Source organism: Alosa sapidissima, chromosome 7, assembly GCF_018492685.1.
Source record: "Alosa sapidissima isolate fAloSap1 chromosome 7, fAloSap1.pri, whole genome shotgun sequence".
Lineage (NCBI taxonomy): Eukaryota > Metazoa > Chordata > Actinopteri > Clupeiformes > Clupeidae > Alosa > Alosa sapidissima.
The window spans coordinates 17,571,676-17,585,560 of NC_055963.1; the positions used below are offsets into that span (position 1 = coordinate 17,571,676).

Below are 13,885 nucleotides of genomic sequence, written 5' to 3' on the forward strand. Positions count from 1 at the left end.
TGGAAACAAATGGCCTGACAAATGGACAAATAGTATTTTAAAAAAATCTTTCCAACTGCCTATTCATACCAACAACCATAGAGATCTGGACATCTGTAGTATTGTACAACAGTTAAAGTCAAAATCTATCCATAGTGCATTATTTATGGGAGAAAAGATGGCTTCAATGTATTATTCTTTTCATCAGTAATGAAGACGTGATTAATATAGTCCTACCAGTCTGTGTTCAGTGTGGCTCAGGCCAGTGTGATGATAACAAAAAGGTTTGGCCTGGATTGTTGGGAAACATAATTTTGATAATTCTTATGTGATGTGTTTTTTCTGTGTATGCATCTCTGTAGTTGTGCCTTGTCAGATGAGAGAAAGGTATGTGTCCAGTGCTTTGGAATGGTATGTAGAGGTCACATTGATGCCTCTAGGAGCCAGACAGGGAATGGCTGTCGGTGTTACCAGGGCAATGCAGTCGTCATTGTAGATGCCCCTGCAACATGGGGCTTGAGGGATGGAGCGAGGCCTTTGAATGTTAGACAGCGATGGTTGCCATGCTCAAGGTTATATGTTTCTCTTATGAGTTTATAAGCAGGGTTGGGTAGTAGGGGATTACATGTAATCTGGATTATGTAATCAGATTACAAAAATCAAGTAACTATAATCAGCCCAGATTACAATAAAAAAAAAATTGACGTTCACTTTTTAGACTTTTTTAAGATATAGTTAAGAACAAAATTATTCATACCCCTGGTTTATTAATATAAAGGCTCAGCCTGTACGTCTAGTATCAAACCATAGGGATTTCTATTGGCTGACGCCGTGGACGTCATCCAATCACAGTGCTCTATTTTGTTAGAGTCTTAAGGCGGGTTTAACAGGATGACAGATTTCCTGCGACGGTGAACAACAAGGAAGGTGGCTATGGCGAATGAAGAGCGGTTGTTTGAATCGGCGTTGGCGTCAACTTTGGAGGAGTTGGACTTGTACTTTTCTTTGAAAGTTGAGCAACACAATGCACTTAAGTCATTCCTTTCGAAGAAGGATGTATTTGCCGTTTTGCCGACCGGATACGGATATGGTCGTAGCGCTGGCCTATTGCATGCCTAGGCAGTTTGAAAGACAATTCTCTGCCTGCCCCTTGGATTAAGCGAGGTGAATGGGTCGATTCCAGACTATACATTTCAATGATATAGGATGGCCCGCCAGGCTACATGTTTGGAGAAGAGTGGAGAAAAATAGAATGAGAATTCTTTCATCAATTCTGTAGTGGTGTCTTTTACTTAATGGGCATATTTATTAAAGTAATCTAAAAGTAATCCTAAAGTAATCAGATTACGTTACATGTTTTTGGTAATCCAACTGATTACGTTACTGATTACAAAAATTACCATGTAATTTGTAGTCAGTAATGGAGTAAAGTAATCTGACCCAACCCTGTTTATAAATTAACATAAACTGTGGTTTCAACTGGTTTTGCTATGAGTGAGATATGCTTGTGTGGCTGAAGATTCTGTTGAGATGGTATAAAAGGGCTTGAGTTGCCTTTGTCTTGATATTCTGAGGGCGTGACTACCTGATGGTCTCCGGTACTGTAATAAAGCTCTCTTGAATATTAAGCATCACCAAACAACTCCATTTGACTTAGTGCCTCGTAGCAGTTTTTTTTTTTTAATATGAGAACCTTCTCATAAGATTAGATTCATATGTGTGCTGGCCCGTGCATCAGATAATAACTATGGACAATGACAGACAGACAGAGAGAAACTAGATGTGAATATGTTGTCATTTCAGATAATTTTCAGGTGTCCTGTGAAATTGTTAAGAAGAACCACTTTCTTAAACAATTTGTATTTACAAAAGGCCCTCTCATTTCATCTGCAATCTGTAAAGGATTTTGTGAAATGAAACTGGTAACACAAGGTAGAGGTAGTGTAAGTGCATTCACTAACTATATGGTAGAGCATGATTATGCAACATCCCCCTCTTGTTCAGGGGGGTTGATGGACCAGCAACAGAGAAGCGACTCATTCATGTAACATTATGCACGGTAATTAAACACAATGCCATTGCCAGGGAATGTCATAGGCTATCTGTGTTCTACCGTCATAAGAAACCTTTCTTTTCCTCTCTAGTTGACAAAAAGGGCTAATAAGCACTGTACGTAAAATCACCTATTACTATTCAAATAAAATGTGTGTAAAAAAATGTATTCTTGCTATGCTTTATACTTAAATAAAACCAAGCACCCCACATGTAACATTTAATTTGTTTTTATTCACAAACTTCCAAAAAAAAGGAAAAGAAAAAGAGAATGGACTGAAAAGCCGATACAGATTAGTTATGAATGTAGTTCTTCCAGAACAGGCTGTCTGATCCTCAGCAGCTTTTAGCAGTTCAAATTCTCCTCACAGATTAGAATCCAGAGCAGCCGCCTGTTCACCTATACCGACCCTTCCTATGACAAATAAATACTTCTGTTCAAGTAGTTAGCTATGACAAAAATGAAATAAAAAAAGAAAACAAAAGCAATCATTAAAAAGATATTGGAAAAAAAAGAAAAAACACTGAACACTTGAGGGATCTTGGCCACCAGGAATGACATCACAGGTGTGCAGGGGCACTGAACGGCACACCCTCGCTCTGAGCATGTGCGGTGGATGTGGGCTCACCGAGACCCACGCAATCCACGACACCAGTTCACATTGGTCCTGATTCTGCTTTGTGTCAGAAGGTCATCAAACACCATCGTACACACACTACACCCTCCTTAAACCACTAAAGCGTCAGAGTGGAGCCATTCGGCCACAAGAGTAAAAATCCCCCATTTTTTTAAAAAAAGTACAAAAATAAAAAATACAAATGAATAAATATGCAATGTCATAAATAAATTAATTTGGTAAATTGTCAAACCTCAGACAAAAAAGAGGACTAAAAAACACAGGTAAACCAGCAACAGAAGTATGGTACAGAAAATGGGGTTGAAAAGTGAAAGTACTTCAATAGAATGTTTGGATTTTTCGGTTACAGTGAGACAGAAGATAAATTATGTATATCTTTTTGTCTAGACTAACCAATGGAATTTAGGTGCAGTGGACCCTTCCTCTATGACACAGGACAATGAGGGAAGATTTGGGTGAAAAACAGAAACCGGTTGGCATTTGTAAACACAGCAAAGCAATGCCACAACAAAATGAAGCAATGCCCCTGATCCACCAGACACAAAAAGAAAACACACAACCTGTAAATGAATCAGGAACTCCTGAATGCTTGTGTTAAATGAATTTTATACAGTACATGGTAAAAATTACCAGTAAGTTGCTTCGCTGTAAGTCACATAGTTATAGTTACCACGATTCAGCATTTTGGTGATGACTGCCTGCAAAATTCGTACTGTTGCTCAAGTTTTTTCTTTCTTTCTGAGAGCCTTGTCATATGGCTCCTCTCTGATCATCTCTTTTACATCCTTGAAATATACTTCAAGTATGTTGTAAATGTTTTGGTCTCTTTTCACAACATTCCCCATTAGTGAGAGATGACATTAGGGACATAATTACTGTTTTGGCACAGCATTCCTTTACAAATTTCACAATTTCTCTCAAATTTGATTAAATATTTTTTGGTATGAGCAACTACACCCTGTGTTGGTTTTTTTTGTTAGTTTCTTTGAACCTATGTGTTGGTGTCACAACAAAACAATGAAAGGGTTGGGTCGAAAAGTCAAGTGAACCCTTTTGTGTTGAGCGAAGACAGACAGAAATACAGGAGGGAAATGACAGCGCAGACTGCACTGAATGAGACCCTAACCCACAATTAGACAGCTTTTTATGGTGTTACATACATAAGCTCAGCTCCAATAAGACTATGGGGTGGGAGGATCAAGGAAACACTCGCTTCCCTGTTCCTCAGCTTCCTCAATGACATTCAAGCGACGCAGCGGCAAGGCATTGAACACCCACGGCATTTGCCAGGAAACTCTCTGGGCTGATGCCCCCGCCCCGAGTTAAGGTCGGAGGTGTAGTGAAAACACCATCTTGACACGTCTGTCTTCAAGGATGTTTCCTCTGTCTGTGTGTGATGTTCAGGCTGCTAGTTTTGACAACAAGATTGTACCACAGTAACAACGTCACATTAGAAAACACAACAAGAAAAAATACGAGTATCAAATGGTCTTCAGTCAAATGTCTCTAAGGCCTGTGCTCACAAACACTGCGTTAAAGGCGCAAATAATGATACATTCGTTGAGTTTAAGGTCTTGTTATATTTCTTTTTCATTTCTTGCTATGTTCTTTTTTATGCTTCAGCCCTATTAGGTTATTCTTTGCACCCTTTCCATTTTTGCACATCCATCTTTCGATTTAAACAAAAAAGAATATTTAAAGAAGTCAAATATTTTCTGTCCCATAATGTAACCTCAAGAAGAAAGGATCAGTTTTCAAACATTGTCAATTACGATTGATAACCACCATTTCTAAAATGTCTAAAATAGTAGCAATAACAGTAATCAATCAAAACAATCAATGATATTGTTTTCTTTCGACCAAACAGGCATGACTATTGTTTAACAACTACCAGCTTGGCTAATGTTCTCTACCATCTACTACCACCTGCTAGATAAATGCAAACAGTTGAAAAAATTGAGCTGATCAGAGCAGAAAGCAGAGTGCCCTCCTTGGTCAGGAGGACTAACTGCAAGTCTCGCGCAGGTAGAGTGCAGTACACAATGCTGGAAGTCCAAGGGCTCGTTTTCTCCTCAGTCTTTTCTCCTCTTGTTAAATAAGATATACAGCATTAGGATTTGTAGCTTTCGCAGTCCACTCTCTCAGTCAGACACACTGCTGCTTCACATTCTGGGCCTGGGTTGTTGAGATGGGACCCATGTTAAGGGGTGGGTTGGGATTCTGGTCAGTCAGAATTTTTTTTTTTTTTTTTTTTTTTTTCAAAAGCAATCTCTTAATTCTGCCGAATCACCCAACCCCTGCGGCCCGAGGCCTCGTCACAGGACCTTCGCTGAGGCCACCTATTGGCCCGTCACCTCGATGATATCATCGCTGTCGTCCATGTGGCTGCTGCCGCTGCTACTGCTCTCGTTGTCGGCGGCGAGAGGCGGGGTGTTGAGTGCAGGCCCTTGCAGGCTTGAGGAGGGGAAGCGGGACAGGAAGCTGGTACCGGCAGGACCAGGCGTGGCGGCCGGCATGCCAGCAGGCAGCAGGGAGTTGGGGTACATGCCCAGGGCCTGGCCGTACGTCAGGGGGAACCCCGGGGGCAGCATGCCCGCCATGCCAGGCCGGAGTAAGTATGGAGACATGGAGGAGGAGGTGGTGCAGGAGGAAGAGGATGAGGTGAAGGCAGAGGAGGAAGAGGGTGTAGTTTTGGTGTTGGTGGTGGACAGGGACGAGGCAGAGGAGGGGGAGGATGAAGAGGAGGGGGAGGAGCGGGGAAGACTGAAAGGGTCTGGGGTCATGGGGAACATGAGCCGTGGGTCAGCCAGCGGAGTGTGGGGCTGGAAGTAGGGCGAGCCCGGTCCCATGAAGAGAGGGTGGCACATGGAGCCCAGCAGGGAGGGGTTCAGGCCGGGGTTCAGCCCGTAGGTGCCGGTGAAGGGGAACCCTGGCGGCAGGGCGTGGGTGGTGGGGCTCCGCTTGGGCATGGGTGGCTGGTCGAGGTCCCTCTCCTCGACAGCCGGGGCAGACTTGCGCTTGCTGGCACGCAGATCCAGGGGCAGGGGGTGGGCGTCACTGGCCGGCAGGGAGGGCTCTTTCGAGGGCACTGGTTTGACGGGCGGCCCTCCGTTCTCCTGGGCGGCGGCTCCGTGCGTGGCAGTGGGCAGGCCGTGGGCCGGCGGCTTGATGAAGCGCTGGAGCTCGCTCAGGATCTCAGGGCTGTCCGGCGACAGCGGTCGAGGCAGGAGGTCAGACGCCCCGTCCTCCGGGGAGGACCTTTTGCGCTCAGGAGAAACGGAAACGCTCCCATTGGTGGCGCCGCTATGAGCCTCTTTCTCAGGGTGCACCACATCTGAAAGAGACACATAATAACCAATTGTTACCAAATTAATCACACTCTACTATTCTACTACAGTCTCAGGCATGAATCCAGTTCTGGAGATGTACTTGTGGATTTTTGATCACATCCAATTCAGCAATAAACGGTCTGAACTGAAACAAGGATGCAGAGAGAGAGGAATAGATGGTTTGTTGGTCACTACCTTTATCAGTGGCTGAGCCTTCCTGTTTAGGCTTTCCAGCTGCTCGGACTGCAAAGATTCTTCCATCACAGGTCCTGATGTAGGTCCCTATGTTACGCACAAACACACACACACACACACACACACAAACAAAAGTCAAAACATTATCCTTTGGAGACAAGTCCTTTTCTTGCTTGAAGTTGATCTGTTGTTTGAAGTGAATTGAGTTTTGTGAGTGATGCTGCTTACCTTTAGTTCCTCTGATGACATGGATGCTCTCTCCCGCAGGTATCCGGGTCTGGACGTCTTTAGTGCTGTTGGTACCCGGAATGACAATGTCTGTGTAGAAAGAGTAGCGTTACCATCTGAACAAAACATCCCAAAGATGTTACTTTTAATATAGAGGGGACAAGCACGCCTATGCTTATTCAAGTACAATACATCCACCAGTTCAACTTCTAGGTTTGGCCTGATTAGTATTAACCAATGTCCTGCATTTGAATATTTCACTACATCTTTTTATGCCACAGTTGTGTAGCCTGGGAATACTCATACGACCTTTCGGCAAATTTGACATTTGTGCTGCAGGTCCGTTTGGCCACGAGGCCATTGAAGCCAATGTCCCTAAAACACGGGCGCGCAAATACAATCGCTAATCCGGCACGGACGTGTATTTGGAATTGAGTACGCAACTGCATTTAAAACCTTCATTTACACGATTGCTACACTTTTGACACGATTTTGTAAGAATTTAATGTACCAATTTAAGTTTCATTTCACTGCTAGATATGCCCCTGCAGGAAGTCGTAAGTCAGTGAACATTTTCCAGACCCACTCCCAATCGTCCAATCTCTGACATGGTTGTTGCTGCAGTGGTACATGTTTAAATGCCTGTGCATCTACCTGTGGTGGTGACGATCTTCTGGACAAACACGCCAGCTTTCTGCAGATTGTTGAGGTTGAAGCTCAGAGCTGAGTTGGAGCTTGCAGAAGCGGAGGAGGCAGGGCCTGTTCCCTGGGACGCCTGCCGTGGCGCCATTGGAACCGGAGTCGACTGGACGGGCCGGACACTGGCCATCGGCTTCTCCTCCTGCCTTGGTGGAGGTCGCCTGGTCAAGAAGAGCACAATTTAAGAATACAAAGGACAAGAACCACACAGAGAAACACTGAACGTTAAGGCTCTTAAGGTTCAGTTTTAAGTAGGTCAAGTAGCAAGTCCGCTCAGCAATCAGACTCCTTAACACTAGAAAATTGATCTGAACAATTTATTTACTTTTTTTGTTTTGATTTTCTTTCTGTTCTCCTTAACTGGATTGAGTATCAATCTGTAACAACAATTACCACCATCATCTATCATCTAACATCTATCTATCTACTTATCTATCTATCTATCTATCTATCCATCTAAAATATCTCTGTGAGTCTGCTGTATATTTCAGCAGCTGTGAGTGAGTCTGGAGTCGTGTCTGCCTTCAGATTAAAATAACTCACCAGTTGCGCTGGCTAAAGGCTGGGATGTTGGTGAGGCTCTGGTCACTGGCAGGGTAGTAGTGGGCATAGGAGGGGCGCGTATAGGGCACAGATGCCCGCTTCTCCACCTCGTAGCCCTTCTTAGCAGCTTTCTTCTCCGCCTTGGACAGTTTGAGATCACGACGGTCTATCAGCAGAGACTCGTGATGGAAAGGTTGCTGGAAACGATGAAGGAGAAGAAGAGGGAAAAATGAGAATAATGGCTAATTGGTTGACATCCTCCCTCTGAGTGGATTTATATCAATCCTTCACTTTGTGCCTTTGTGCTACTAATAAAAAATACCAGCTTTTAATTACAATTTAATGAAAATAACTCTAATTATAATAATAATTATAATTATAATTCCTGAATTGGTTCAAATGTGAACTAAGTGATCATTAATTATAACATCAGGGGCCATCAATTGAAAATCTGTCTCTCTTAATTAATCACAGAGCCGGCAGTTATTATCACAGTGCCTGTGTGTGTGCTAGTTGCTAGTCGTTGTTGTTGTTGTGTGTGGTCACCTTGGTGATGAGGTGGGGGTAGCGTTGGCAGGCCTGTTTGATGACCAGCTCCATGTCCTGCTGCGACTGCAGCAACCTGGCTGACTCGTCCGGCTCCGGTTCCTCCTCCACAAAGTGCAGCAGGGACTCCACCTCCCGCCGAGTGAACGTCAGTACGGGGTTCAGGTCGTCCACCACGCGGTCTAAACGGAGACGTCCAGGGTTAACCAACATACACATACTCTCTCTCACACACACACACACACACACAAACACACACCTCATGCCCACTAACTGTATTAAAAGCTGTATTAAATGGGAACCAAGTACCAACTCTATCCATGATCTGATTAACGTGACTCCCCTCTGTCCCCTCCAGCTGAGTGCACACCTATCCTATTCTACTGCACACCCATCCTATTCTACTGCACACCCATCCTATTCTACTGCACACCTATCCTATTCTACTGCACACCCATCCTATTCTACTGCACACCCATCCTATTCTACTGCGCATCAGCTGTTTGTCTGTGGCACTCAGTCAGTTAGTCTGCCCCCTGACCACTCTCAGTGCGTGGCGCTCGCCCTCACACACTCTCCGTCTCGCCCTCTGGGGTGAAGTGGGCTCCACTCTCTGAAGTACTCTCAGCAAGAGAGAGAGAGGCGCTTGTGTGTGTGTGTGTGTGTGTGTGTGTGTGTGTGTGTGTGTGTGTGTGTGTATGTGTATGTGTGTGTGAGGTGCTGCCCACTGAGCTAACCAGGAAAGCGTGACTGAGGCTCATCTTTTTAATGGTCTGCACTCAGTGTGCAGGCAGTACCGATGAATTGTGCCCCTGTGTGCTCCATACAGCAGTCTGTCTGTCTGTCTGTCTGTTATTCCTTTCTCCCATTAGGACTCAGTGTTGTTTTTACCTGACATGCCCTGTTTGGAGATCTGCCTGTCGTAGATCTTCTTCTCCAGGGTGAAGTCACACACCAGCCGGTAGATGTGACAGGGCTTCCGTTGCCCGTAGCGATACACCCGACACACCGCCTGTGCGTCGTGGCAAGGGTTCCAGGAGGCGTCGAACACCACCACACGGTTCGCACCGATCAAGTTCACCCCGAGGCAGCCAGCCCTAAAAAACGACGGCAGAAATGTTGATCTGTGTGTGGTCATGGTGTAAATGGGTCAGTATGTCTGTGCGTGTGTGAGTGGGTGTATGTGTTACCTGGTGGATAGCAGAAAGACCAAGGTTGAGGTGTTTGCTGGATCGTTGAACTGGTTTATGAGTCTCTCCCTTTCAGAGGCAGACGTGCTTCCATCCAATCCTGCTGAGCCACATGCTTGGTGTCAGATAGACAGCTACATAGGCATGGCAAGTAACTTTACACTTCATACACAGACTCGACATGGGGAAGTTACTCTATGACACATCAATACATGAGCCCTTTAAGACAGACAAAGAAAACTGCAATGCAGCGTCACCACAAGGACGCAACCTTATACAACCCCAAAGCAGTTCAATGACAAAAGACAGCCACTAGATGGCGATATATACTACTGCTTGCTCTGACCCCAAAATAACAACAGCTCTTGGAGCGCTTTGAACTAGGTAGCTATGGGTCTGGATAAAGACTCCATGACAACAGTGGTCACTATAGGACCACTAACGGTAGAACCAGACCACTTACGGTAGTAGTTGACGTTGCGAACCCAGTTCTGTTTCAGACTGGATGCCCTGGTTTCAGGCATCATTCTCTTGGCCAAAAACTCCTCGATAACTGATAGAGTGGACAGGCTTTGACTGCAAAGAAAAGAATGAAAGATGAGGGAAGTGAGAGTTAGATAAGGCAAATAATGTCATGAGATTCATATTTCGTTATGATTAAGCATTTGTATCTAAATTAAATCTTGTATTTTGCATATGAATTGTGTGAGTGTGTGTGCGCGCCTTTGTGTGTGTGTCTTTGTGTCAATGTATGAGAGAGTGAGTGAGTGAGTAAGTTTATGTGTGTTTGTGTGGTGTGTTTGTCAATATGTGTGTCTGTGTGTGTGCATTTGGGCGTGCTTGTTTTGTGTATTGTGTTTGTGAGTGTGTGTGTGTGTGTGTGTGTGTGTGTGTGTATACAGATGAGTATTTCCATACCTGAAGACCAGGATTTTGTCGCCATTCCTAACACTCTCATCAATAAGATGGAACAGCAGCACCATCTTGGCAGAGTTCTCCAAAAGCCCAGTCTTGTAATCAGCCATGATGTCCTTTGCCTGACAAAGGTACATGTTTAAAGGCACTAATTCATCAATGGTAGCCACACTTGCATGACCCACAAACTGAACAAATGAATAGGCCATCGTCTAATCAGACAGTATGCTTACAAAGTGTATGACCACGTAAAACATGACGTAAAACAAGTGAGAGGGGGCTCACCCATTCGTAGGAGAGGACCTGGTTGGCCCTCTCTTGCAGGGCGGAGAGGCTGAGCCCTCCCTCACTGCTGGTCATCTCTGCCTGCTTGCTCTTCTGGTTGGGGGCAGGGCAACGGTTCTGGTTGGTGGTGATGTCGTCCAGGTCCAAGTCCTGCTCATTGGCCAGGTTTTCCTTCTGTAACGCCTCATAGAGGACATCTGGATGGTTCCAGATCTGAAAGTACAACAGATGGCACGTTGAGCATCAGACAAGTTAGTACCGGTAGATTCACTTAAAAATAATAATGGGCTTTCAACTTTCTCAGTTTTCCTCATTGAGTGACTTAGATACTTTTAAGTCACACACACACAATCATTCTCTCTCCATCTCTCTGTCTGTCTCTCTCTGAATTAAACTTAATTTGAGGAAATCTCTACGACCGACAGACAGACAGACAGACAGACACACACACAGACACACACACACACACACCTTGCAGCAGACGCAGAAGGCCTTGAGGGGGTTGAGGCTGAGCCAGCCGCTGTTGCCGGCCTCTTGGAAGCGGTTCATGAACTCGGTGTAGAGCGCCCTCTGCAGGGGGGACAGGCGCACCAGGATGACGTGCTCCTGCTTCGGAGGCAGCTGGGAGCGCAGCACGTCGTGACCCCGCCTGGGAAACACACATTCAACACAGACGGCTGTTTAGGAAGGCTCGACTCGACAACAATACATATCACTAATGTATGTATGCGTGCATGCGTGAGAATCTTTCTCTGCCTCTCTCCCTACCTCTGCACGAAGCCCTCCAGCAGGCTGTGCAGCACGTGGCTACGGTAGCGCATGATCCGTAGATCCTCGGGTGTGCTGTCCACGCACTGCCCGTTCAGAATGGGCCGCTCGAACATGTTGCTGAACTCCTGCCGTGTGCCCAGGAAGTCGGGCCGCACAAAGTCCACCATGCACCAGTACTCGATCAGGTTGTTCTGCAGCGGGTAGCCCGTCAGAACCGCGCGACGCCGCGTGCGGATGCCCTTGAGCGCCTGCGACGTGCTTGCGTGGCAGTTCTTGATGCGGTGCCCCTCGTCGCAAATCACCACGTCAGGTCCAGGCCAAGACAGAGCCTTCTCAATGCCTGGGAAAGGGTCAGTCAAACAGTCATTCATAGTACCACACTTAGACAGATGCATTAGCAGTAGCCAGCAGCCATAAGTAGTAAGGTCTGATAACAGATCATATAGACCATCCAGATTGTGATCATATAGACCATCCATGTGTTTGTTTTAAGGCACTGCAATTTGACAGATGCATATTAAAGATAGCAGACTATTTTTTACAGCCTAAATATTTACATGATTACCAAATATATTCCCACAGTTGGGTTTAAAAAGATAGGAACGGAATTAAGATGCTATCCAATGGGCCATCAGCTGTGATTGGCTGCGGAGGAGATTGATTGGCAGCAGGACCAACCTTTCAGCAGGTCCTGCTGGCGGTCCTCCTCGTCCAGGTCAATGACGACCGGCCCGGTGGGCTTCTTGGCTTTCTTCTTGCGGCCAGCCACGAAGCTCTTCTTGAGCGACAGCAGCCGGTACATTTCGTAGCCCATTAGCAGCACACCGCCATCCCTGTGCCAGTCCTCCACCACCTTGGCACGGGCCGCCGTGGTTCTGATTAGTGGGAGAGAGAAAAAAACATCCGTTTATGCAAACGCCATAAACACACGTGACTGTAGTGATCTCAAAACGAGGACACACGTGGCTTTAGAATCTCAGCCTTTCTGTGTCATGTACGTTTGGGTCAGTGTCTGTTCACTTCTGCTCAGTTCTGTCAGAACCATTTTAGTCAAGGAACACAAGAGAAGATTCTGAGTGAAATTTCTTTATTGTAAATTATGAATTACATTTGGCGGTATAGCTCTGTTCGGAGGAACCCCCCTATTTCCATGAGCACCATGGAAAAGCATTAAGTCAGGGGGCAGCAGCAGTTTAGGGAATTCTCACCCCAGCAGGGCAGGGAGAGATAAATATCCCCCCCCCCCCCCCCATGAACAGAGCCAAGCGACGTGACAAGAGAACATGCCACATCATACACGACAAGGTGGAGCAGGGGAGGCGGTGGGTAGCAAAAACCGAGCAGTATACAGTTAAGAGGAAGTGGGTAGAATTTAAAAGGCGTGCCGAAGCTGTGTGGCCAATCGCTAGGGAAGAAAGATAATCGGATGAGGGGATGCACCTGGATCAATTAGGAATGAATGAGATGAAGGGGAGGGCGGCAAGCTTCTTGACTACCATGGCCTGGCCAGAACTGACGTTAACACTTTAATTTAACCACGCACAACAATGAGAGAGGCCGATAAATGGATGAAGAAAACACAGGAAGGAAGATAGACAGACAGACAGACAGGCAGGCAGGTCATAAGGAGAACTACTGAGCTCTGTCCCCACTTGTATAAACCTAGAGGAGAGCACTTTCACAAACATGTTGTGGCATATGTGAGTGGAGGGGGCTGGGGCAAAAACGGATAAGAAGAGCAAGAGAGAAAGATGGAGAAAGTGAAAAAGGAAGAGTGAGAATGAGAGAGAGAGAGAAAAAGAGAAAAAGAGAGAGAACACAGAGTGTGGAGTGCAGAGGAGCAGCTGTGAGTGGGCTGTGAGCGCTCTGTACACGCCCAGGCGCTGAAACTGTGAAGAGTGAGTCATCAAACATTCATCAGGCCGGCGAGAGCCCTTCTGCCCGAGCACAGACGCTCACAGGGCAGGAGCGGGACTCTCCGCCAAACTGCGCGAGCTAAGGAGGGGGGGGACCTCATGTGCTGCCGTCTGTTTGGCAGCCATCTGACTGTACTGATTGCTCCTCAGAAACAGTTAGAAAATTGTCTTCAATATAATGACAGCTTGACTTTGTTTTAAGGCAATAACTGGGAACATGTTTCAAATGAACCAATGTACATATGCAATTAACCTGAACTTGGCAAATGGTGTTAAGTGGTAAACTCTCAATTGAAGAAAGTTTAGGTTGCAGGAGCGGGTTGTGTGGTCCGTACTTAGCACTCTACTAGATAGCAAATGTGCGCAGGGCCTACACAGCTTTTGCAATCTGTGTGCAGGACATTAGATCCACATTCAAACTGTCCACATGACCAAAACTCTAGTAGGAGATGTGGAGCCCGACCAGAACATGAGTGATGAACGTGGCGCTTCCGGAACATTAAGGACGGATCTTTATGAGACCTGCGGACAGTAGCCCCACTCCCTTGAGTGTTGCCAGAGGTGATGGTGCGGTGGCTTACTTGTGCTCGTCGTTGAGG

General features: G+C 46.0%; 1 protein-coding gene across 4 annotated transcripts in view; it reads right to left on the reverse strand.

The window, feature by feature from the left end:
* Positions 1 to 2,245: 2,245 nt before the first annotated feature.
* LOC121713252 (helicase ARIP4-like) overlaps positions 2,246 to 13,885 on the reverse strand; it is a 57,860-nt gene continuing 46,220 nt past the window's right edge. For all 4 annotated transcript variants that reach the window (XM_042097761.1, XM_042097760.1, XM_042097763.1 and 1 more), the window contains 15 exons: positions 13,868 to 13,885; positions 12,049 to 12,245; positions 11,368 to 11,710; positions 11,071 to 11,248; positions 10,600 to 10,812; positions 10,318 to 10,436; positions 9,863 to 9,975; positions 9,400 to 9,499; positions 9,101 to 9,306; positions 8,210 to 8,391; positions 7,664 to 7,860; positions 7,076 to 7,281; positions 6,422 to 6,511; positions 6,194 to 6,280; positions 2,246 to 6,003 (listed from right to left, as the gene is read on the reverse strand). The exon at positions 13,868 to 13,885 is cut by the window's right edge and continues 116 nt beyond it. In XM_042097761.1, the coding sequence (XP_041953695.1) occupies positions 5,009 to 6,003; positions 6,194 to 6,280; positions 6,422 to 6,511; positions 7,076 to 7,281; positions 7,664 to 7,860; positions 8,210 to 8,391; positions 9,101 to 9,306; positions 9,400 to 9,499; positions 9,863 to 9,975; positions 10,318 to 10,436; positions 10,600 to 10,812; positions 11,071 to 11,248; positions 11,368 to 11,710; positions 12,049 to 12,245; positions 13,868 to 13,885 (3,244 nt within the window). In that variant the 3' untranslated portion in view covers positions 2,246 to 5,008. The remainder of the gene's footprint in view (positions 6,004 to 6,193; positions 6,281 to 6,421; positions 6,512 to 7,075; positions 7,282 to 7,663; positions 7,861 to 8,209; positions 8,392 to 9,100; positions 9,307 to 9,399; positions 9,500 to 9,862; positions 9,976 to 10,317; positions 10,437 to 10,599; positions 10,813 to 11,070; positions 11,249 to 11,367; positions 11,711 to 12,048; positions 12,246 to 13,867) is intronic.